Genomic DNA, 26,795 nt, shown 5'->3' with positions numbered 1-26,795 from the left:
AATCTAAAAGGGCCATTGTGGGACATCACAATACAAAGACCTTGCTAACTGCCCCTTCACACCCATGAAGCGGCTACATGCTTTTTTCCATCCCATCAGCTTGAACTCTGGAAGAAGGAAATAAAGATAGCAGACAGGCAAGCTTTTAATCTCTTTTGCTGTTTGGACTCTCACAGGGCTGGAGCTACAAAACAGAAGCAGAGATCCCCAGGGTCAACCTGGGTTAGTCCTAAAAAACATTGAGTGCTTCAACTCTGTCACCTTTTGGAACCATAGACTGTAATCATTTGCATATATGTTTGCCTGCTTTAACCTATAAATAACTCTCTCGTTTCTTTTTCCTAGTTAAATCCTTAGTTAATTTATTATAGAATTGGCTACGAGCATTGTCTTTGGAGTGAGATCTGAGGTACAAATTGCCCCAGGGTAAGTGACTGGTCTCTTGGTACTGGAAGCAACCTGAATCTTTTGTGATCTTTGGTATATAGCAACCAACTATCACTAAGTCCAGCTTGCCTGGGTGGCAAGAGAGACTGGCATGCCCATGGGGACTGTCTGTGACTCCATGGTAAGACTGTTACAATGCTTCAGGAATTCACATTTGTTACTGGGTTGGTGAAATCTAATAATAGAACATACCACCATTTTGGGTTGTCTGTCCTGCTTCATGACAGTCTTGAGGTTGGCACTCAGTCATGAACCACTCCAGACAGTGTGACCACATCCATCTGTTGATTTAAACTATTGGTAAGGTGTAACAAACAATGTAATTATGGTTCTCCAGCAAACTATGTAAAATGAAGCAAGAAGGCATAGATTCCCTGTGACACTCAGTCTCAATCCATGGAGAAACTGGGGCCTATTTACAGATATCATCTGCAGTCAAAAAGAAACTATTATTTTCTTTTCAGACACAATTACTTAGTCCAGATCATGATCACTAGAAATGTTTTGTGCTGTGAACGGGAGACTAAACACTCCCCAGCCCTGCAGGAAAGACCACTCATCCTACTTCAGGGACAAAACTGATGGAACCAGAGAGTCTCACTGAGCTAAAGGCAAACAGTATCAGAATTAGGAAGAATGTCCGAGCTTGATGGAATTTGGGCCCGTCATCCAATCAGAAGCTCTGAGGACTGTCCATCTGGCTACCTAGGAAACAGACACTTGCATTTCATGGCTAGTGAACATTTGGTTCCATGATAATTAAGATTATCTGTGCTTCCATCTTCCTGCCGAAATTGCAAACTGCTAACACCCTGAATCCTGGAAAAGCTTGTGTTTAATCCTGCCTAGCCAACTACCAGTTTCCAGACTTGTTTTTCTTGGAACGTTTATTAAGCAGGTGATGGTTGCAAGCTCCAGCAGCCCCTGCCTTCTGCCAACGTCTTGATTACTGCAAAATCTGATTTCACGCTGGGCCATGGTAAAGACGGTGCTGTGATGTCACTTGTTGATGACCTTCTCCTGGCCTTAGATGGGAACAGATAGTTAATAGGAAAGTTTAGAGAATTGGTTTCTCCAAAGTAACAGTCTCCACCTGTGATCCTGGGAGCACTTGCTGGTGGTCCATGGAGAGCTGATTGATCATGTGGTATTAACTCTACTTGTTTTCAGTTGCTAAGTCACACTAAAAATACATTAAATATTTTCCTAATATTAATTATTGTTTACTAAGTGTTGTAGTAGCCACAGGGACAGCATATGGGGGTCAGGTCAGCAGAAGGAATCTTGCAGATCTGCTTAATTGTCTGTTGGTCAATTATTAATTTAAAAAGAACAGGAGTACTTGTGGCACCTTAGAGACTAACAAATTTATTTGAGCATAAGCTTTTGTGGGCTACAGCCCACTTCATGAAGTGGGCTGTAGCGTAGCCCATGAAAGCTTATGCTCAAATAAAATTGTTAGTCTCTAAGGTGCCACAAGTACTCCTGTTCTTTTTGCAGATACAGACTAACATGGATGCTACTCTGAAACTTGATAATTTAAGACTTCTGTTTCAGTTTGTATAAACATAACTGAATAAATTCATAGATTTTAAGGCTAGAAGGGTCCATTAGATTGTCTCTTCTGACCTCCAGTATAACACAGGCTATAGAATGTCACCAAGTTTCCACTGTAGATTACCTGGAGGTAGTATGGCTTAGTGGAGAGAGCTCTCAATTTCTATTCCTGATTTGCCACTGGCCTGCTGAGTGACCTTAGGCAAGTCATTTTACTGCTTTGTGCCTCAGTTTTCCCATCTGTGAAATGGGAATAATAATACTGACCTCCTTTGTAAAGCATGTTGTTATCTACCAATGAATAGAGTTATTTATATAAGAGCTAGGTATTATTACTATTACATTATATACAATCCCAACCTCGTAGCTCAGAGGAGACAGAATATGTGGCCCTGAGAGCTTGCAGTGGTTGTAACTGCTGCAGTCCATAGTTTTGTCTGTGGATGGTCTAAATGGATCTGAATGGTATTTTCCATCTCCAATTTCTTCTTCTTTAAGCAAATTTGACAGACTACTTAAATGTGAGTTCGGCCTGTGTCCCTGAGCGCAGGTATGGGCCCTGTTCACATATGTAACAATGTCTGTTGTTACACCATCAATCCTCTAGATGGTATTTCTAGTTTGCTATTTCCGACGTGGGGTATTGACACATAAGAAAGCCCTCTTGCTTTCCTGTATTTGGGGTCAGGAAGGAATTTTCCTCCAGGACAGATTGGCAGAGGCCCTGGGGGTTTTTCGCCTTCCTCTGCAGCGGGGGGCACGGGTCACTTGCTGAAGATTCTCTGCACCTTGAAGTCTTTAAACCATGATTTGAGGACTGCAATGGCTCAGACATAGGTTTGATACAGGAGTGGGTGGGTGAGATTCTGTGGCCTGCATTGTGCAGGAGGTCAGACTAAATGATCATAATGGTCCCTTCTGACCTTAAAGTCTATGATTCTATGATTCTATGTATGTTGTAAGCAAGTTAGTCTGTCTGAGGTTTTTTTAAGGCAGCTGAGTTGCCGTCCCATGGACAGACTAGCCCAGGGTACAATATTGACCCCAGAAAGGCTATTAATATTTGTAAAAAATCTGTTTGAATCTCTTACTATAAGAAAGTCTAGAGAATAACCACTCAATGAGAGTATGACTGTGTGCTGTGCTGTGCTGTGTGTGACTGTTCGACATGAAATTTGCTTGGAGTATTCCCTTCCCTCTTCTCTCTTTCTTTATTACGAATCGATTAATTGAGGTTAAAATTGGAGCTGGGCTCGTTTTGGATCAAACCCAATTACAGTCTGAAGACTAGTACATGTTTACTGTGATTTTTTTCAAAGGAACGACATACAATATATATACTCATGCTTGGAATGATAGATTTTTATCAGTAAATATAGATAAACGTTGATTTCACCGTACACACACAAAACAACAAAAAATATTTTCATCAATAACAATCAAAATTTACCAATAGGCAAAGTAAGAAAAATGCTGCTTAAGACCTTATTAGAGTTTGATTTAAGGCTGTTTATTTTGTATATTTTGACATATGATGTTGACAGTTTGTTTTAATTGTTATAAAGCTTTAATTTTTTTAATCTTAGGGTCTGTGTTATTAAATAATTGTCTGACCCACCCCATAATTTCCCACCCTGTGGAAATTTAAATTGATAAAAATTGAAAAAAGCTTAAAATTAAACATTGACATTATGCATCAGAGTTATAAATAAAAACAAATTCTTCCAAGCTTATATGTACGATAGGAACATAAGAATTCCTATAGTGGATCATACCATCATTCTGTCCAGCCCACTAGCCTCTCTCTGACAGTGGCCGGTACCAAATGCTTCAGAAGAAGGTGAAGTAAACTTTGAAGTAGGCATGGTATTACATGCCAATAGGGAAATTTCATCCTAACTCCCATTATTCAAAGGGTGCCTTATGCCCTGAAGCATAAGGTTTAAATTTCCTCCAGACTTTGGGTTTGTGAGAGAATATACTGCATAATACTGTCCCTCCAAACTGGAAAATCATGCAAAATATATTCAGCAAAATTTCCTGACTTGTGAATCAGTCGGCTTTGATGTTACTCTGCATGCAGTTTAACTCTGGAGGGTGTGGAAGAGAAGGCAGAACAAGAGGGGCAACGTTTCTTGCTTTCCGAGTGTTACACAGGGAATAGTGTGGTGTCCCACATCCAACCACTGCTCTTCACCCGCTGATTGTACTGCCTTTGGCTGACTGACTTCTCCATTTGTGCCTTCTGCTCTGCCGGATTCAGTTTGTCCCGTACTGCATTACTTCGTCTTCCATTTTGTTCACACTACAGGTGGTCTTAATTACTTTCTCTTACATCCACTGCAATTGAAGAAGAGCCTGTGAACTCCCTTGGGCCAGAGTCTAATCAACTCCTGCAGGCGCCATATTACCCTAACAGAAGGGCACACATGCTGGAAGACCGTATGTGTGGATGTTGTTGAGACTAGACCACAATTCCCATCTGAAAACAGTGAAATGGCTCCCAGGTCTAACTTTACACAGCAAGGATTATGGGGATGTTCCGTCACTAATCCATCTCTCAACTTGATTAGCTTTCAAAAATAAAACAAAGCAGGGAGTCTTGCAGGGTAATTTTGTCATCCTTTTAAAGGAATGGAAAGAGGCATTGTAATGCAGTTTTACACTGTTGTATTCTGAGGGGCAGATCTCTCTACAATGGGATAAAACCCACTGTTGTATTCTGAGGGGCAGATCTCTCTACAATGGGATAAAACCAGCCTCTGTAGTTCAGCACAGATGTGTTTGAATTCAGTAGCTAGGCAAAGAGACAACATTCCACAACAGTGAAGTTTGCCAGATTATCTGAAATGTTGTGATTTGGCGAGGGTTGCCAACCCTCCTGTTTTCACCAGTAATCTCCTGGAATCACGCTCTATCTCCCAGAGGCTACTTCAGCCAACTCGGAGATTTGGGGAGCTAATAGTCTGGTGCGGCAGCGGAGCTAAGGTAGGCTCTCTTACCTGCCTTGGCTCCGTGCCGTTCCCAGAAGCAGCCAGCACCATCCCTGCAGCCCCTGGGGCCGGGGGGATGGAGGGGGAAGGGGATCTCCGCACGCTGCCACCACCCTGAGTGCCGACTCTGCAGCTCCCATTGGCCGGGAACTGCACCCCAACCCCCTGCATCCCAACCACCTGCCCAGCCTAGGGCCTGCACCCAAACTCCCTCTCAGAGCCTGCACCCCTTCCCATACCCCAACCCTTGCCCCAGGCTCAGCCTAGAGCCCCCTCCCACACCCAAACTCCCTACAAGAACCCACACCGCCTCCTGCATCCCGACCCCCTGCCCCAGCCCAGAGCCCACACCCAAATTCCCTCCCAGAGCCTGCACCCCGCACTCCCTCCCATGCCCCCAACCCAGCCTGGTGAAAGTGACTGAGGGTGTGGGAGAGCAGGCGACAGAGGAAGGGGGAATCGAGTGAGCAGGGGTGGGGCCTCACGGAAGGGGCGGGGCAAATGTCTTTGGGTTTGCACGGTTAGACAATTGGCAATCCTAGATTTAGGGCCGTTTTTTGCCCTAGGTACTGAGTGAAATGGAAATGGTTTACAATAGGTGAAAATCTGGACAACGGTCAAGGGCATCTATACGGCTGAACAGTTGAATCTTTGCCTGTACTAGACTAACTACACCAGGCATGGCCTTCATACTGGATAACATTTTCTGCAATCAAATTGCTTACGTTACTTGTGTTGCTTTACTCTGTCATCCGCCCATTTTGGCTTGGTAGGAGAAACACAGCCAGGGTTGATATAATAAACACATCACTGGGCTCACCCATGCTACAGACTGGCCGACCAGCTGGAAGCAAGAAGGAGCCTGCGGTATTCAGTTGCGAGTCATAGACAGGCAGTGGTGAGGATTGGTTTTGTTGCTGGACGTAAAGACCTTGACCCTAGTTTCTGGCTAGGCACTCTGTAGGTGTTTCCTATGTTTTTAGAGAGGTTTACATGAAACAGATTCATGGTTGCTTTGATTTTTGATCAAGATCATTCAAATTTAAACAAAAGCTGACTTGCATCTCCGCGTCCCACTTAGTACAGTATATATACCGGGGTAGGCAACCTATTGCACACAAACTGATTTTCAGTGGCACTCACACTGCCAGGGTCCTGGCCACTGGTCCGGGGGGCTCTGCATTTCAATTTCATTTTAAATGAAGCTTCTTAAACATTTTTAAAACCTTGTTTACTTTACATACAACAATAGTTTAGTTCTATATTATAGACTTATAGAAAGAGACCTTCTAAAAACATTAAAATGTATTACTGGCACGTGAAACCTTAAATTCGAGTGAGTAAATGAAGACTTGGCACACCACTTCTGAAAGGTTGCCGACCCCTGATATATACAGAGGATAAAGTGAGGAGAAATACGTTAGATTGAGTGGAGAGACACAGTGAAGCTTTAGAAAGTGCTTTAGGCCTTGCTAATTGCCTTTCCTCCCATAGAATGTTAGGCTGTTTTCCACCGATGAAGTTGAGCGCATGCAGAGAAACACTCTGTTAGGCGCTCCCCCTTTTTAATAACAATCCCATCCAACTTCTAGAGATATGACTCCTTAGTGGGAGCAAAATCCTAAATTAGGTGAATAGTTTTTTTCTTTGGAGCGATATCGTGTGAGGTGTTTTACAATAAGTGACACTTAGGAGACAGCAACAGAGGGTCCTGTGGCACCTTTAAGACTAACAGAAGTACTGGGAGCATAAGCTTTCGTGGGTAAGAACCTCACTTCTTCAGATGCAAGTACAAGAAGTGAGGTTCTTACCCACGAAAGCTTATGCTCCGAATACTTCTGTTAGTCTTAAAGGTGCCACAGGACCCTCTTTTGCTTTTTACAGATTCTGACTAACACGGCTACCCCTCTGATACTTAGGAGACAGAAAAGCAGATAATGAGAACGAAAGGTACAAAAGATAGTTAGGGACACTTCGGTACTCAGCTTGGTGTAAACTTTATGCATTATAAAACTATGGTTCATGAACAGTCAATCATGGAAACTCACACACCAGTTTAGCACAGCGTCTGCTTTTATATTTTAAATAAATCATAATTTTGGAAGTGGCATCTTCGGTAATAAAATCTTGTAAGCTGCAAAATGCCGGCCATGTTGTGGAAGGTTTATGGGCTCCCAACAACTGTTACTAAATAAGGCTAAAAAATAACTTGCTTTTCCCAAGAGCTTAAAGGGGCGGGCAAGCTGAACAGCTGGAAACTAGCTGTAAAGGGAGTGAGCGGTTTGACTCCAGAGTTCTACGCACCTTAGAGAGCACAGGCACAATCGGGTTATATTGATCTTTGGACGAGGGACAGCAGCTCCTTTATTACTCTATCAAAGGGCAGTTTGCAGTTTTGGGATGGGGGAAGGACAATAGCATTTTTTTCATGGCTGAATCTTGGAACAACATAACATATGAGAGGGCCAGTAATTTTGACATCCAGAGAAGAGTAACCAAAGTTCTATCCCGTGTATAAAGAGGAAAAGCTTGTTTTTAGGAGTGATTTCTATGAGCACGAAATGGCTAAGAGGAAAGATTGATGAGACAACTTTCTAAATATGGTGTAAAAATGCACAACTTTCTGTTCCCTTATGCTGTTGGATCAGAATCACTGTTCCGTGTCTCATGCTAAATACTGTTCATATATTTAATGAACAATATATTAACACTGTTGAATGCAATTCAATTTAACGACATAGCAGTAATTATTTTTACAGTAATTTATTTTCTCAATAATTGACTTACTGGGAGGTCGCAAATCTTCTGAAAATGTCTGATTCGATCAGGAACAGAAATTTTAAATGACACACATTATGTGAGTCTCTGTGTTTTGAGTTTGACAACTCTGATTATTTGGAGATTATTTTTTGACCTTTTAGACCAAAGCACAATTTCCCATTGTTCTCTTGTAAAATTAACCATTCTGATATTTCGTCGATGTATATCCATTTTTTTTGCACAATTTGCCTAACCTGGATTGGGACCTCCTCCTTTGTAGGGTTCCTTGGAGTGAATCTGTATGGGTCTGGCTCTGCGGTGATGGTATGTGAAGAGACCGAGAACATATGGCATAAACATCAACTGATATTATTTGCCATTGACACTCCGTGCGTGTAATGCAAGAGACCTTGTGACCTGTCCTCCAGTCCTGGATATGGTTGTTTTTTAACCCACTCCTACAGTAATGACTTTGTAAGAGGAAGCTTGTAAATAGTCCGCATGCAGAAAGCAGGTAGAATGTCAATGGGATGTTTTAGGGAGGTGTGTGCGTAACACCAAAACCAGCTACTGGCTGTACCTCCTACTGGCACCCTTAAATGTTATAAAAAGGTAAGATTGCATAATGTCATCATGTCTCTTCCTACTGTGGAAGTGACACTGGTTTCTGTCCTCTCCAAAACACTGGCCATATTTTAATCTCCTAAGTGTAATGGTGTATTTTAGTAGTTTCTTGTGGTCTTTTTAAAGTTTAATTTTAAAAACACAATATTTCCATAACAAAAGAAAAGGTGAAACATTTGTAGATCTACTTAAATTTTATTTAAACTAACTATTCAGTTCATTTCATGTAGTGGTTGTGGTTGTTTTGGTGAACCAGGGTTTTTATACTTTAAGAAACATTCCATATGCTATTGATTTTACCTGTTTAATTACTCTTTGATGAGCATGTTAAACTATGTGAATAAATGAAAGGCAGAATTCTGTTAATATTATTTACAACCATTACGCCCAGAGCCATTTAAAAAAAACCCTAAAATGAATCAGAACATTAAAAAAATTTCAAAGTTGGCTGAATTTAGAAATGTTCTTATTTGCTAAAGAACTGACAATGTCATTAAATGTAGATCAAGCATCATGTTTGTGAATAGCTTCAGAATAGAGAAATATCAAAGTTATTATAGTAAGGATGATACATTTTTTACAACTAGTATTGGATGAGAAGTTACTTTGAAGAAGCCTTTTAATTTTCAGAGAAAAATCCAGAGACATAAGTAGCATATAATATTATAGAAAAGTGTTTCGTTATTGTTTATTTTCAGTAGTTCACGTGGTATGGAAAGTGCTTTCAAAACAGAAAAGAAAGCACAATCTGTGGCCTGAGAAACGTTTTGTGATTAAAAGATGTATCAAATATATATTATGCATTAAGTATAATAATCTAATACTGTTACCAACAGAACTAAATAAGACCTGTCCTTTTTCATGAACATAAAGCTATTGAGAAGTGTGTATTTTCAAGTAAAAATATGAAAAACATACCCCAAAAATAGTGCATGGGAAATAAGTATATTCTTAAACAAAAAGTAATGTCTTTTCAATTTACAATTTTATCATGTTTATTTAGCGTTTCAGTTAATATCTGTAGGGTGTTTGTTTGTTTTGTTTTCCTTAGAGAGGGTAATGTAGTAAAATCATTAGATGAAGGTGAAGGAGATGGCTGATATCGTACAGTGCTTAATTTGTAACGAAAGCCTAGGTGTGGGGCTCAAGAAATTGTTTTACTTTCATAACTGATGTGGCAAGCCCAGAGGTGCCGGGGCTATGAACTGCCAAGCCAAAGATGCTGGGACTTAGCCCTGGCCAGCCCTGATACAAATTGAGCACTGTTATCATCACTTTTTTTTTCTTTCGCTCCGCAGCTGCTCCGTCCAATTCTGTGGAATCAGACATTTTCAGCAACACTGGTTCTGATTTTCCAACATAATGCGCTAATTGCTTTTACCATGGAGAGCTCTGAATATATTAACTGTCAGTTACTCCTAACTAACACTGAAGGCAGAAATAAAGGAAAATCTTAAGAAGGTAAATGATATAAAATTTGGAATACAGAGTTTAGATTAAATTGCCTCCTTTGTCCAAAATGCATTTGGTGTGTGTTCAAGATTTAAGCATTTAAACCCTAGTCTATTTAATGTTTAGTTTTGGAAACTGATTGAATAACACTTATTTTATTATTCAAGACAATAAATTAATATTCTCTATGCCAAAGAGTTCTGATAATTATCGCATACTGATGTAATGCATTTTCTGCATGAAGGGACATACTATCTAAACTCTGCTGTGATTCACATGAATGACTGCTCTTTAATGCTAAAAAATAATAGAGACATTAAATATATATCATAAGACTTATATATAAGATGGCCTTATCTTTGCAATTTGGATCCTTTTAAGAAAACTGAATAACAGACAAGTACAAAACAGAGATTGAAGCCTTTTGGCCAAATTGGGTCTCCTTTTACCCCCAGGAAATCATATTGATATCATGTCTTAATAATCAAATCTGCATTGAGAGACCTTTAAAGAAGACTATTCTTCCACCCACTCTTATGTTTTTAAAGTAAACATAACCAAAAAGAGACATAAGAGGGTTGATCCTGTTTTCACTGAATTCACAAAGAGCTTCGCAATTGACTTCAATTGCAGCCAGATCAATTCTGTGTTTATCATGATTAATATGTATATAGTATATTTGTATAAATAATGTGTGTGAATACATAAGTAATAAGTATATATAATAATGTGTATCTGTTTTTAAAATATACAACATACAAGGAATACTTAAAAGAATACTTAAATATGCAATTATGTAATATGAACATCAGTTAAGAAAATTGCAGAAATTCAAATATCAAAAAATAGACCCACCTGTTATTCTAGTTGGCACATATTCTTTCAAGTTTATGTCACAAGGACAAAATAAATTCCATTAGCTGCTTGTAATAGGGAGGAGTTATTCCCATATTTCTCTTCAGAAGTTCACATACTATGCTGATTAGTATGTTATATATACCTAGATACTGTGTGTGTGTGTGTGTGTGTGTGTGTGTGTGTGTGTGTGTGTGTGTATATATATATATATATCACTTTATAATGAATCCAGTATTACTTCAATGTCCAAAAGCCATATATATAGATCTATGCAATACCAAATTGCTATTGGATGCTGTAGTAATATTGGATGAATTGTACAGTGATTATTAACAAACTGGAAGTATTATGAATTATGACAAATATTCTCATGTAGGTTTGACTCATTAAATATGCCATTTATTGACTTTTTTACATATCATTTGTCATTTAGACTATTTACCAACTAGTGATTGTTTATCAACCATTGTAATATTTTATTTTTTTCCCCAAGCAGCAATGTTTATTCTGAGAGCCAAATTAAGACGCTAACAGTGTTTATAAAGAATGTCACACACTGGGTTAATCATGTGTCTTTTTTTTTTTTAAATCTTACAAAGATTAGAAAAGTAGGGAAATTCTCTGCACATATGGTGCGTACAATACCTGAATGTTAGACAGATTTTCAGTTTGTCAAGATTACAAACTCTTTGTCTGCCAGAGCCTGGATTTATTAACGTGTCAGGCATGCTGCAAACCCCATGTTTCCTTCTCTCTTCTCGGTGTATTGAGGAAGTGGTTTGAAGGATGGGATAATTACATCTGTGAGCAGTCCTTTTGTATTTTGTGTGTTTACCTATGATAGGCACCCAGACTATGAATGGGTGCCTAGAGCTACATTGTATAAATTTAAAGAAATAAATAGGGAGACAGAATGTCTAGTGGTTGGAGAACGAGAATGAGAGACTGGGCTCTTTTTCCCTACATTGATTAACTGTGCTGCTTCGGGCAAGTCACTCCAGCCTCAATTTTCAGTCATATTCACAACTTCTGTGCACCTCAGTTTTTGGCTGCTTAGATTCAGACACTTCATTTTCTCACATTGGGCACTAAAAGTAGTAGTGAAAATACAGGTCTTAATATCTGAGTTATCGTTTCTGCAAAATAGAGACAGTAACTTTGCAAAAGAGCTTTTAGATTCTGTGGGGAAAGGCATTATATTAGTGCAAACTAGTAATATATATGATTTATTAAAACGAGGCATCATTCACCCTTACAACACCTGGCTTCCTCTATTTTCAAATACAACAAAAGTTGCCCAGAAGCCTTCAGGTATTATTAGGTGCATATAGTAAAATATATTTGTATATTGTTTAACATTTGTATGTAAGATCTATATTAAAATATTTACTTAGTTATTACAGATATTACTGTGTCCTTAGAATTAAGTGCTATATGCAAAGGATGTTTTTAAATTGGGTTTTTTGCCATTTTTTGCTTCATTATGGGGTATAAAGGAGGCTTGAAGGGATTTTTTAATTAGAGTTTTTGTTGTGTTCTGTTAAAAGGCTTCTGCTTGTTTTTTCGCTATGGCTACATCGGGAGTGTCAAGCCTACTCTTCTTTATTTAATGTTACTAGTTGGAGTGGGATGGGGGTCTGGGACATGCGCTGTGAATACTCACTGAGGCTTAAAGATGGGGGGGGGATGCTGACTCTGACAATGGCACTCATTCTTGCAAGTGTCCAGTAGGCGTTGCAGGTAGTTGGCCAATTATCTTCTCTCCTCCTCAGTCTCTCCTCTCTCACTCCATCTCTGTCCTGGGGGCCTTCTTCCCTCTTTGATCCTTCTTGCATTTTCCAGGTCTGCACCTTTCTCCTTCCTGGGTCCCTGTCCTCATCCCATAGGCATCTCCCAGTCTTTGTCTTTTCCTCTCCTAGCTGTTCCCCCTTTCTTTCATGTTCACCCCTGGGCCCTTCTTTCCCTGATTTCTCCATCTATCTCTTTCCATGTTGCTCTCACATTGGGTCCTCCTCTCCTTTTCCCCTCCTTTCGGGGCCTCGGGTGACCTCCTCTCTCCCACCTTGTGGTAGGCTTTTCCATAGTCCTCTCTCCTTCAGAGGCTTCATTCCCAATTTCTAGGGTCTCTCTCCCCACACTTTTTTGCTCTGCCCCACCCCTACAAATAGCACTCTGTCACTCTTCAGTCTCCCCGGAACCCCACCACTCATTCAGTCCCACCCAGCACTGTACAGCAGCCCTGCCCCAGAGCGTCCCCACACCCTTCTGCACGCCCAGGTACCCACAGCCATTCTGTCCCCTCCCAGCCGTTCTGCTCCACACCCCCTTGCTCGTGTCTCTCCTACCCTGTGCCTCATAGCTCTGAGGACCCTGCCTTTGCAATGGGGCTGGGGTGAGGTAATACTCCTTGGTACCCCTTCTTCACACACCCTGCACCCAATCTCTCTCGGCGGTGAGACATTCTGAGTAAGAGGCGTTGGCAGCCAACTGGAGCAGAACCAGACGTAGCCCGCAGAAGGCAGTAGCATGTCTTCCTCTGGGGATGGGATGGAGGAAGCGAGCCATTAAAAGAAACAAAACCCTACTCAGTACTATGAGCCTGTTTTGAGAGGTTGGGGGGGAGAGGCATCACCCCTGTTTTATATTTAGTTGTTTCTGGATCTTCTGCCATAGAGGACCTCACGCTGACACAGGGTTAATTCACAAGCTCCAGCTTTATTGTGGCTGCTTAAAACATGGCTGATTAAAACATGGCTTCTCAGATAGTTCCCCAGGAGCTGTCACTTCCAAACGATTCCCCTCAGGAAACAGTACGCTGCCTGAAAGTGTCTGCTAGCACTTCCATATTGTTACATCCCCTCTCATTTCAAGAAAACTGTCACACACCCCGGCAATAACTGATAACATAAACGCATATATTCCTTTCAGATGCTGACCACTCTTGAGGTTACTGCGTTCATCACCTGATCAGTTTGTCTAGCTATATACCCGTACAACTTGGAAGTCCATCACACAAAATCCTCAGATGAGCAGGTCTGTTAACAATCCACCCTCCTCTAGTACAGCATGGTTCACTGGTGATCCCTGGTGCTTTCTTCCTCCAGTCTGGTCAACTACAGGGCTCTAGGCTTGGTGTTGCTGGGGTTTCCATTGAAACACCTTCTTCCTCCTGTCTTTCCTCTGGTATGCCCCGGACATTGTCTGCTTTGAACAACTCTAGTTCAGGATTCTCCTGCTCTAGAACCCTAAGACACGTTGTCCAGGGTTCTTTTATTTTCCTGGGATGCCTATGCTTTTGCCTCACTCTCTGTCCATTGCCCATTTGCTGTTGATATGATCTTTGGTTTCCTGGTTGAACCACAGTGGCTTTGTGCTGGAACGTATCCTGTTTTGTTAATGGTTCCGGCTGCATTTTGTCACCTGGCTCCAGGTCTGGCTGAGCTCTCACGGGTCTGCTGTGGTAAAACGCTGGTCTTTTTTGTTGGTTTCTCTGCAGCTCAGCAAGTGAAGCACCTGAATACCCTCATACTAACAACCTTCCACTCCTCAGCAAGAGTGTCTGCTTTCTACAGCGCATCGGTCTTTGGGCTGGACTTCAATTTAGGCCTTGCGAGGGAGTATTTCTGTGATCTAGTAGTGCTACATATGGGTCAGCCTCTGCAGTTTTCACTTTTTTCAACAGTTTCTTAGCACTTTTTACTGCTGATTCCACTTTGTCATTGCTTTCAGGATGCCCTGGTGAAGATGTTATGTGATCAAAATCCCAGTCCGTACTGAAATTCCAGAACTCTCCTCAAACAAACTGTGGTCCGTTATCGGCACCCATGATATCCAGTATCCCATACCATGCAAAGTCTGCTTTTATATTCCATATAACAGTTCTGGATTCCTGTGTTTGGTAAATAGTCTATCTCCCAGAAATTGGAAAAATAGTCTAAAATGATCATAGAAGCAACCTTCAATTCCCAAATGTGACAAATGAACTTTGTGCATAATCTCATTCCTAAGAGCTGCTGGAATAACTGGTTTTTCTCCACAAAATATAATGCCATTCTGTATACACAATTTGTCTCTTATCGGAAGGAATGGTGTTATCCTTTTTAGGTACTTGGTCTTTTGTCATTGACCATCCTTATAGGATCATGAGTTTCAATGTCTGAACTATTCTGTCGTGCTCAGTACTTTTCTGTATCTCTTTCCACCTTTCATTGGAGATAGATAAGTACCATATTTATTGTTTCCACCTCAGCCTCTAGGGATCCTTCCTTGCTGGGTTCTGGTAGGTATGCATGGCTCAACGTGTCTCCCAACACCAAGTCTCTGCCTGGGCAATACTTAATCTGTACATCATACGTCTGCATTTCATCATCATCTGCTGTAAGCACTTCGGTGCACTGAATAGTGGCTTTGCCAAATGCACTTGAGAGGTTTATAGTCAGATTGTAGGTCCACAGTGCGACTGTAAGTGCATTGGTGAAACTTGTCAATTCCCAAGAGTATTGCTAACAACTCCTTTTTCAGTTTGAGCACAGGTATTCTCTGTCACAGACAGTGCTGTGTTTGCCAACGCAACAGGCTGTCCCCTTGCAGCATGGTAGCTCGGATGCATCACATTGCAGAATCAGAGGTTCCCCTGTACTGTAATATTTCAAAACGGGAGCTCTCTTTTACTTTCCAAAATGCTTGTTTGTGTTGGTCCATTCACTCCTATAAGGGGTCTCAATGTGTCAGCTGTCTCGGGATCTTGCAGCTCTCAAACAGATGGCTGCAACACTGTGCTAAATAAGTGACTATTCCCAGGAATCTATGGACTCCTTTAATACTGCTGAATCTTGACATTTCTCTAATTGCCCTCACTTTTTCTGGGTCTACTTTCAGGCCTTCGGAGATCAGCAAATGTCCAATGTATGGCACGTCGGTTACTCTCGTCCTGAGGTTGTCTAAGTTCAATTTTGTATTATTTTCTTTGCATCTCTGTTATAATTGTAGTAATTTGTAGTCATCATCTCATTGTACTTGTTCTGAGTTATCACCCTCTGCCACTGTCTGAACATCATCTGCTCTTGTGTGGATTCCCATCAGGCCCTCCAATGCTTGGGTCAATCTGCTCCGCAATACCTCTGGTGCAGGACTGATTCCCACCGGCATCCTTAATTATTGGTATCTCCCAAACTGAGCTGCGAAGGTTGTCAAGTAACTTGATTCTTCATCCAGTTCAATGTGCCAGTATCCATTTTTACATCACATGCTTGAAAAAGTCTCACTTTAGACAGATCTGGTAATTGTAGTCAGAGGGAAGTGGTTCCATTTTAAAATTTGGTTTGAAGGCTTTGGGTCTATGCATATTCTCAGTCTTCTGTATGACTTTCTTACCACCATAAAACTGTTTATCCTGTCTGTGCTCTTCTCTACAGGCTGTATAATTCCACAATTCTGTAGGTTCTGCAGTTTGTCTTTCAGTGGCTGTAGTAATGCAACAGGTACTCTTCTTTTTGGCAATTTAACTGGCTTCAAACTGGTGTTCATCTCTATTTTATAAACACCATCTAGCCATCCACCTCCCTGAAACACGTCTATACTCCCTCTGTATCATCTCCTGGTCCCAGGTAATACCATCCAAGGTATCTTCAGTCAACCCACTATCCACTTTCTTTATGTTCTGGAGCTGTACTTTTATCCTGTTAATGGCTTAAGTGGCCTTGCTGTCCAGAAGTGGTACTGCTGCCTCCTCATCTATGACCACAAAATCCAGTCTGTATTTCTTTGTGTTCCTTGGATTTCTTAATTTAATTTTACGTTTCTCCATGGGCTTTAAAGTGGTAAGGTTGTACATTGTTAACAGCTGGTTAGTCTCTTCTAACCATATGTCTGGGTTCACCAGATTGGTCGGGATAATGTTACAACTTGCTCCGCGATCTAATTGAAACAGTATCACTTTCCTCCCAAATAACATGGCTGCATACAACTGTTTCTAATACTCACTAGGGTCCTCTTGCACTGTTTACCAGCTGTTTGGTCAACCACATAATGCCCTCATGCTCACTGTTGCTCTCTTCAGTTACTGTGTGTAGCTTGGATTTGTTTTTCTTCTCTCTGGACAAACACTTGGCTGCAAAATGATTAAATTTGTCACAGATATGGCATTTTGTCCCATAAGCCAGGCACTTCTCTTTCTGTCTTACATGTTTTCTCCAACAATACTTGCATGTGTCTGTACTATTGTCATCTATTGATGTTGTATCTGATTTTGATTTCTGTTTCTTATGTACTGCAGGGGCAGTGTCTGCTGATTGTCCTTCCATGGTTCTAATCCTCTCCTTGGACAGTTCTGTAGCCCTGCATATCTCCAAGCTTTTCTCTATAGTTAAGTCAGCTTCCCTCCGCAACCGCTCTCGTACTTGTGAGTTTTGTATCCCACACACTATCTAATCTCTTATCAGCGAGTCTTTAATATTTTGAAAGTTACAACAGGCTGCTAGCACTTTTAAACTGCTGCTGTGCTTATCTAGACCCTCCCCAACTGCTTGATCCCAACTAAAGAAATGACACCTCTACCCCAATATAACGCAACCCAATATAACACAAATTCGGATATAACGCGGTAAAGCAGCACTCCGGGGGGGCGGGGCTGCGCACTCCGGCGGATCAAACCAAGTTCGATATAATGCGGTTTCGCCTATAAAGCAGTAAGACTTTTTGGCTCCCGAGGACAGTGTTATATCGAGGTAGAGGTGTGTATCTTTCCATCGTTTCATTTTTACAGGGGGTACAGTGACTATCAAAACAGCCCATTATTGCTTCTAAGGTGCATTGACCTCGGGGAAATTCTGCGCAGAGAATCTCACTTATCCCTCTCCCCCTTTCTCTAATCAGGTAACAAAACAGTTTTATTTTCACAGCCTCCTCTTTATCTGCCATAGCGATATCTACATAGAGATTAAATTCCTCTTTCCAGTTCTTCCATGCCTGAGCTAAATTCTTAGCTTCCAGGTTTAATGTCCCTGGAGGCTTCAACCCCTCCATCTTCTGTATTGGTCTTGTCTTCTAAAACAAAACTATGTACTCAGAGAAGTGTTCTGCTCTCAGCAGTGCAACTCTGAATGGTCTCTCTTGCTGTCTAGGACACAGTTATCACTGCCACCAAAGGAAGTATTTCTTCACACAACACACAGTCAACCTGTGCAACTCTTTACCAGGCAATGTTGTGAAGGTCAAAACTATAACAGAATTCAAAAAAGAATTAGATCAGTTCATGGAGGATAGGTCCATCAACGGCTATTAGCCAAGATGGTCAGGGATGCAGCTCCATGCTATGGGAGTCCCTAAACCTCTGACTGTCAGAAGCTGGGAGTGGACGACAGGGGGATGGATCACTTGATAATTGCTCTGTTCTGTTCATTCCCTCTGAAGTACCTGGCTTTGGCCACTGTTGCTCATGGCCCACTGGTGTGACCCGGTACCGCTGTTCTTACGTTCCTATGTTTTATGCTTCGTTGTGTGTGGATCTTCTGCCATGGAGGCTCTCACTCTGACACAGGGGTAATTAACAAACTCCAGCTTTATTGTGATTGCCTGCGACAGGGTTTCTTCTGCCTCATGGCTTCTCAGACAGTTCTGCGGGAGGTGTCGCTTCCAAACAGTCCCCCCCAGGAAACAGTGTGCTGCCTGAAAGTTATAGCCCCTACCATCTTCCATGGCAGCAGGCCTTTAAAAAAGCAGGGCACAAGCCCAATACTTTTTCCTTTCCCTTGAACCTAAGGACTGTCCTATTTAAACTAGCTGCAGGGGACAGAAAATAGAGCTGCGGCTCTGCGTAGGATAGGGGCATGCTGGCCATACCCCTTTCCATCTTGTCCTGTTTTCCCTGTTAGATCAGCATCAGGAAAGTACACAAGCTCCTGCTCTGTCTCTATGCCACCAGAAGATCATGCTTGCAGTGGGGTTATCCTCCCTGGGTCAGCTATACCAGCTTTGGGGCCAGCTTACATCTGTGGTCTGGTGCCAAGGTACTGCATCACAGTAGGTCATTTGGCCCAATATCTTTGCACAATCAAGGGTACTTGCAACCTATTATTTAAAAGGTATTGTCCCCCGTATTCATGAAATGATGTAGCTAATTTTATTCGGGCATCACAATGGTTTGGTCCTATGCTACTTCCGTAACTCTTAAAAATTGTATTTATGTATTTAGATTTATACAGAGTGTAATGAAAGCGCTTCAATCTAGTTCTGTGGGTGCCCTTGACAATTCCTAAAAAAACGTTCATCACCCTTAACTAGGAACTCCTATTAATAAAATGAACTAAGTTTTCCTGACGCATGCACCTGCATCGCAGATGATGAGAGCACGTCTCTCAGAATAGGGGGAATTGGTATGATTATGACATATTATTACTTTATTCAGCTATATTCGTATTTACAAAATAGTCCTGAAACACTATGACAGTACATGCAACACTGCTTCGAGAAAAATGGTACGAAGTGGTACAAAAGAAATCTTGAAACCAATGAACGCCACTATAGTATTCAAGAGTAAATGGAGTATCTCAGTGTTTCCCAAACTTGGGACGCCACTTGTGTAGGGAAAGCCCCTGGCAGGCCGTGCTGGTTTGTTTACCTGCCGAGTCTGCAGGTTTGGCCGATCACGGCTCCCACTGGCCGCGGTTCGCTGCTCCAGGCCAATGGGAGCTGCTGGAAGGGGCGGCCAGTATGTCCCTTGGCGCGCGCCGCTTCCAGCAGCTCCCATTGGCCTGGCGCAGTGAACCGCGGCCACTGGGAGCCGCGATTGGCCGAACCTGCGGACGCGGCAGGTAAACAAACCGGCCTGGCCCGCCAGGGGCTTTCCCTACACAAGTGGTGTCCCAAGTTTGGGAAACACTGGAGTATCTGTTACATTCTCTATCAGAGACACTATATCCTGTACTTACAAGGTGCTGGCTTTGCCTAAGTAGTATCTTTTCCATCTCTAACTTCTCTGACTCAAATGGAAGGAGGGCATTACACGAGAGAGTTACAAAGAAAAGCCAGTTATTGCAGTACCTGGAAATGGCATAGCAAACAGATGCCATATAACACAGGACATTTTCTGAGCAAAACTGAAGGTGCTGGCATCAGTGTGAATGTAAATCAAATATGGGGGAGCAAAATAGTGAAGCACTCTGAATGCCACAATCCTTGCTTTGTTGTTTTTATGCTATTGCCCTGGCTTGTGATCCATGATAGTGGCTTCATGGTTTGAGCCGGTCAAATGGAACAAAACTCTCGGTAAAGAAAACAAAACATGTAGTTGATTTCTGCAAGGTCTGTTGTCCCAGATGAGGCACTCCCAGACCTGTGCAGCATAAATTGGACTGGTTAATAAGAAATATTTCAGCAGCATTAGATGAGATGCAACTTTTTGTCTTACAACTGTAAATGTAAAGAACTGTTGATGCATATAAACAGAAACCATGGGGGGGGGGGCAGAACCTGGGAGGCGAAAGGACTTGCAGTGGGAGTCGGGCATCTCACTCCCTTAGACAGCTTTGAAAACCCCAGGCTTTACAGCTGTGTGATTATATAGTGAGTATTTGCATTCTATTCTCTACCACATGGTTAGCTTTGTGTAATAGGCTGAATAAGAGTATAGCCCCCAGTGCCAAACACACATGACTGTTCTGTCTAGGTCCCATATAAGCATTGGCTAATGTTTTCTTTTAAGTTCTCAATAACAGAATGGGCTTTTAATATAGAATTTGGATTATGAAGGATTTATGCCCCCATCGTTTAAATGCATTAAAGCAGGTCAGATTTTCAGTGCCCCGGTAATTAGCTGATTTTACTGTGACCAAAGCTCAGCAAGAAAACTTCAGCTGCATAGGATTCAGAACCTAAATAATAAAGGTGGAGTTCCCTCCTCTCCCTTCTGCACATGTCCAAAAATCTTCCGACCCAGCAAATCCTCCTGCAAAAACCAACTTAAATATTCATCCTAGAGCTCTGGAGGAAAAAAGGGTCCTGGAGTATAATTCAGATGAAAGAAAAATGTTTCCCCATTCGCTTTTTCACCAAAGCACCTATCCTTATTGATGTAAGTGGTGAGCTGATTTAACAATGAATTTAAACCCTACATTTTCTGGGGGGTTAGAAGAACAAAAGAATATAAACCTTGATTTTAAAAGTTAATCTGTTTTATATTACTTGGGTTTATCATAGCTGTACTTGTGACCCTAATTGCAGCACTGTTATAGGTAGGGTTGTGGAGCTCTTTTAATTCTAGGGGACAGATTTTGCCCTCATGTGCCTAAAGATGCTCATGGAAGATTGCTGAAGTTGTGCACATTTCATAGATTCTAGGATTCATAGATTCTAGGACTGGAAGGGACCTTGAGAGGTCATCAAGTCCAGTCCCCTGCCCTCATGGCAGAACTAAATACTGTCTAGACCATCCTGGATAGACATTTATCTAACCTACTCTTAAATATCTCCAGAGATGGAGATTCCACAACCTCCCTAGGCAGTTTATTCCAGTGTTTAACCACCCTGACAGTCAGGAACTTTTTCCTAATGTCCAGCCTAAACCTCCCTTGCTGCAGTTTAAGCCCATTGCTTCTTGTTCTATCCTTAGAGGCTAAGGTAAACAAGTTTTCTCCCTCCTCCTTATGACACCCATTTATTTGAAGGCAAGGTTTGGCCCTAAGACCGTATTGATTTTTGTTAGCTCTTTATATATAATATGGGGTTGGATTTTTTTTGCTTGTTTGTTTGCTCCGTCAGCCAAATGGTGAATATTTTTTTAAAAAGTTTAGAACCATTAGTCCAGCTGTTTTGGAACTAATGAAGCATTGGGGAGAAGATATGTTTTTTACTTTTAACAGAATATAATGTTTTGTGTTCAAATAACTCAAAAATGGCTTTTTTAAAGTCATCAAACTCACCATGTACATAGTCCTCAAGGAAGAGTTACAAGTTTGCTTGCTGTGTTAGAAAAAATTGATTCAGGCAAAAGTTGTAATTTACCAAAAATAGCATACTCTTGCATACATCGCTATCATAAATTATCATAATTGTAGAGTGGTGCAGAGTCGAAAATAGAAATGCATTTAGAGTACTCCTGTATTTCAAGTTGTTTTGGTTTATTTTTATGTACTAAAATGGATCATTATTTTCAGAAAACTTTGCTGAAATATGCACATTTTTAAATTATATTGTTAAAGTGAAAACAGTTTTTACCTTGGAAATTTTCACAAATTCATGTTTTCTCAATGTTCCGATGAAAAAATGTCATCTCAACAAAATTACATGTAATGCCAGATTCAGATGCATAATCACAGAGGACAATAAATGTTCATAAAGAATTCCACAAAACATTAAATTTTGCACACCTCTGAAGCACAGTACATTTGCCTGCCCTATTTAAACTCACTCCAGGTGCAACAGTCCAAATATACGCATGAGCAAGCATAATCCAAATCAATCACTCCACAAGTGTAATTCAGAATAGAATAGAAAGGTAATTTACCAAACCGCACTTTATGAACAATTTTGGCTTTGAATAAGCAATCAACATATTCTTTGAGTCTTCTAAAGAATGTTTTCTATTTAGCCCTTTCATTGCTCTCAGAGATGGGGTTATTCAACTAATCCAGGTGTTCAGATACTAACTACAGACAACTCTGTGATACTGTCTGTTCCTGGATGCTAAAGGTTACAGAGATAACAGATTGGCTGAACTAAATGCAATTTTATTGTGAATCTCATGATATTTGGTGTGTTTCTTAAAGCCTCGGCTCCTGGAGTCATATGAATGTGTACGTGAGAATCACAGCTTTCGTTTTTTGGTTTGGGGATTGTTTCGGGATTTTTTTCCCTTAAAGGTTTCTAGCCCTCATGGTTGTAGGGGAAAAAATGGAAAATGTGACCTGCCATACCTCAGATGTTAAAAATCAGAAGGGAAATAAAAAGAACCCCCAAAACTATTCGTTTTTAATCTCCAATCTCATGATTTTTGAACAATTAGGTTTGGCAAGACTAGCAGCAACAAATAATGTATAGGAGATGGATTGTTTTGTCCGTGTGGGTGTGTAAATAGGGTGCATTACTAATCAAAAATAGCTTTGCTGAGCAGAATCTTAATACAATTTATACAAATTAATACAATTTACATACAATCTTAATACAAAAATACAATAAAATCTTCAATATGTGGTTAAATCTGTGTCTCGGAGTTGACTGCAAAATTGTGCTGGCAAGAACTAGTCATAAATGTAAATATTTTGCTCCGATTGTAGAAATAGAGAAACAAAATTGAAAATGATTATATATAAATTTTTCAGGTCCCATAACCTCTCCTAGGTCCCATATTACATAGGGGAGCACAAGTTCTCAAACTTTTTCCTATCATGCACTGCTCTTTAAATACAGAGATCCTGTCCGAGACACAGCTGCTCTCAGCCTCCTAATCTACAGCCTCCTCCCAGCCCGGATGCAAGTGCCTCACCTTCCCAATCCTAGCTACAGTGCTTGGCTGCATTTAAAAATATCCCATTAAGGAAGGCGAGGGGGTGGGAACTCAGCAGGGCAGAGGGGAGGAGGGAACTGTGTTAAAAGAACTTTAAGGTTGCAACATGAAGCATTCCAAAGTCTGGAAATGCCAATGTTCAGAATGAACTTGCAACCCATGTCCCTCCTCTGCACCTTCCTTCATGATTTCACTTGCTAACAGTGGTAGGCAGGGACGGCAGCAGCTGCTGCTGATTAGTGACTTAATCTCACTCAGGCTCCCCTCTGCTCCGGTTCTGCAGACAGACACAGAGGTTATGTCTACACTACAATAAAACACCCCTGGCTGGCCCAGGTCATCTGACTCGGGCTCATGTAGCTCAGGCTGCGGGGCTATAAAATTGCAGGGTAGACATTTGGGCTCAGGCAGTAGCCTCGGCTCTGGGACCCTCCCCCTGATCTGTGGCCCCGCAAGGGGAGGGAGAGTGGATGTTGCTGCTCAGAGCAACACCGGGCACCGATCTCTGCTGTCCACTTGTGTCTCCCCTCCTGTCCTGCTTTAAAAATGGACAAACACTTCACTGTTGTGACAAAAGCAAGCTCTACGGAGTACCTTGAAATGTTGTGTTGCCCACGGGCAGAGAATCGCTATAACAGGGCACTATGGTGTAGAATCTTCTGTGGGGCAGTGTTAGCAGTGCTCCAAAATTAACTGCTATATTTATGGCACATCGAGTACCCGGTGCTTTGGGGGCATGGTTTGATAACATGTGAGACAAATGGTTTTACCGCCTCCCCTGAGAACTAGTTCCATGTGTCCAATAGGAGCTGTTACAAAGCCATTGCAGCTGTCGTACGGCTCTGATGGGTATGTGCTATTGTATGTCCTTTCAGCACCGTGGGATTAAATGGTTAGAAACAGTATTCATCTGGATCTCCAAAATCTCAAAGAATTATAAGTGGAACTACAAGCCCTTCAAGTTTTTATTTTCAGACTACTAGGCAATGCGTCTTTACGCTCATAAAGCATTTTTATAAAGAGTTTTTATTGCTTTTACGGTATACAGGATGGACTAACAGCTAAGAAATGAAACAACAGTTCTGATTTTAGTGAATCCCACATAGCATAACATAAATAAGGATAGTCCAGATGCTAGCTACACAATATATCTTTCATAGTATGTAATTAGGCGTAATAGTGTGTCTAATTTTCAGGTGGTAATAGCAACGTTTGCTAGTTTTCTACCACTTCATTGCATGTTAAAGCAATAGTTTTGCTAATTGGCTTGATTTTGTAATGTACTGAGCAACCTCATATCCTGTTGACATCCGCTTGGGATTTGTGGGGGCTTAGCCTCTCACGGGATTGGGTTTGTTTGTATGCACATGTAATACTTTGACCATGCTTTCCTGGTAACTTCCTTTTGCAAACGAATCTGTAGGAAACACTACAATAAAATCAGGTCAGATAATGAGCAATGGAAAGTAAAACCACCATAAGATAAAACAAAAAACACTACAGAGCTGAAGTCTGCTGATACGCGTTTATTCTACTGATACGCGTTTATTCTGTTGCTGCATAATGAAATACTGTTTGATATCCCTAGAGACAGATGTGTCCTGCAGTTGCTAATGGACATTTAACGTTAAATATGAAACCCATTTATTTTCTTTTAGTTGTACTTTAGATTTAACCAGATGTTTTACTAATTTGTGTTTTTAAAATGTCGCATACCGACAAGCCATCAAAATTAATTACATCTTTATAAATCAGCCAATTATTAACAGCAAATGTTGATGGTTAGTTCTTGCTTTGAAATTGAAACTTAATATATTTTTATAGAACAGATAAAATGAGTCTTGGACAAGATTCCTCTTATTCAACAGCTTAGTACTGTGCGTAGTAGTTGAAAGAATGAGCAACCATTAGAAATGTGTTGATTACCTGTGGTATGTAGTGTTGTTGTAGCTCTGTCGGACCCAGGATATTAGAGAGACAAAGTCGGTGAAGTAATATATTTTCTCTTGAGAGCTTGTCTCTCTCACCCACAGAAGTTGGTCCAATAAAAGCTATTACCTCACCCACCTGGATTATTAGCAGAAGCCCCTGGCAAGGAAAAGAGGGTGACATGACAGAGGTGGAAAATAGATGCAACCACTCCTCTGCTATGGGCCTGTAAGGGTATGTCTAGTCGGCAGCAAGCCTCCCCGCTTGGGTCAACAGGCTTGGGTTAACGCGATCAGAGCTAGCTCTCTAAAAATAGCTGTGTAGACAGCGCTTTGAAGCTGTGTAGACAGCGCTTTGAAGCTCACCCCCAGGACTGCTGCCAGCTTTTCTGCCGCCCTAGGCGGCAGAAGGTCCCGCCCTAAAATGCCGCCCCCCACAGAGGCGGCGGAAGGTCCCACCCCGGTCGCCGCCCCCCAAATTGTTGTGCCCTAGGCGACCGCCTAGGTCACCTAATGGGTTGCGCCGGCTCTGCTCACCCCCATGCCTAGGCTTCAGAACCCAACTTCCAGCCTGAGCTGCCACATCAAAGCACTGTCCCAGTGTCAGCTCTGCCAGCCCAAGTCTATTGACCCTAAGGGCCCAGCTCTGTCCAAACCGGGGCTTGCACTGCTTATAGAGGGAGTGTGGCCAGAGGATGCCATATTATGCACATCCACTGAACACTCTCATCCAGAGATTGTGCATATTTCCTGAAAGCACACAGGATGGTCATTATAGGCAGAGGTGATGTTTTGTGGTTTTGTTTTGAAGTTTCTGCAAATACAGTTCAGCTGTTTCCAAGACCAAACTTAGGGGGAAATGCATTGTTTGGCCGGTATTTTAAAATTCGCACAACTGTCTGGGGAAACGTTCTAGTGCTTCCATGTTTCAGAGTAAGGATGTGAAATGTAGCAGGAGGATTACCTTGCGGTCAGAGAGAAGCCTTGTGCTGCACCCATGAAAATCCTGAGCATACTCCATTGTGGAGCTGAGCAGGACTTTTCCTGCAATTGCTTCTCCTCTGTCCGGAGCCATTCTGGTGCTGGGCACAAGAACTGAAAGCAGTGAGACTGTCCTGTGCTTTCAGTTCTCCCCCTGCTTGATCCCAGGCAGCGTGGTGTCTTTATAAAAATAGTGATTGTGTAGCTAAAGTGCATCATAATGCATATGTACAATGGGGCAGAATTAAGTTTCTACAAGTAATCTTAATTCTGACCTTTCCTAACTTTTGAGTGCTTGACTTTGCAACCTTAACATTATTTTAATGTAGGGTTTTTTGTGTGTAATTTATATCCTTACACGGTTATTCAATGAACACCCTATTGCCTTTTGTTCAGTGTGGTATTTAGCTTTTTTTTTATTGATTTTTATTACATGTGACTAAGCTGTGTGGGAACATAACATCCCATTACACAGTCTCCCTCCAACCTTCTCTCTGGGCTGTTCCCTTTATGCCTTTTTTTTTTCATACCACCCTTACATTTGGATGAGCCTCCTAATTAAAGTTCATCAAGTATCCTCCTTTCCCACCTTCGCAACTCTCCTGAAGGCTTCCTTGTATTGTGAAGCATTCCAGCTCTGAATAACACACTCCACTGCAGCCCTAGTCCTGCAAGCTGTTAAGCACATGCATAAAC

The 26,795-nt window shown here is 41.5% G+C and overlaps 1 protein-coding gene across 12 annotated transcripts in view; it reads left to right on the top strand.

Annotated features, from left to right (window-relative positions):
• RBM20 (RNA binding motif protein 20) overlaps positions 1-26,795 on the top strand; it is a 169,853-nt gene that overhangs the window by 106,940 nt on the left and 36,118 nt on the right. Inside the window, exons 2-3 of one of the 12 annotated variants that reach the window (XM_065552525.1) lie at positions 13,620-13,724; positions 16,966-17,054. The exons of 7 other annotated variants lie outside the window; for them this stretch is intronic. Coding sequence is in view for 3 of the 5 variants with exons in the window: in XM_065552518.1 (XP_065408590.1) it covers positions 18,603-18,697 (95 nt within the window). In the remaining 2 variants the exon portion in view is untranslated. Of the gene's footprint in view, positions 1-13,619; positions 13,725-16,965; positions 17,092-18,189; positions 18,231-18,587; positions 18,698-26,795 lie in introns of those variants that run through there. 4 more of the 12 variants (XM_065552524.1, XM_065552522.1, XM_065552517.1 and 1 more) reach the window with 4 other exon arrangements.

Source organism: Chrysemys picta, chromosome 7, assembly GCF_011386835.1.
Source record: "Chrysemys picta bellii isolate R12L10 chromosome 7, ASM1138683v2, whole genome shotgun sequence".
Taxonomy (NCBI): domain Eukaryota; kingdom Metazoa; phylum Chordata; order Testudines; family Emydidae; genus Chrysemys; species Chrysemys picta.
The sequence above is the reverse complement of the archived record's forward strand: the minus strand, read 5'-3'. Positions and strand labels throughout refer to the sequence as shown.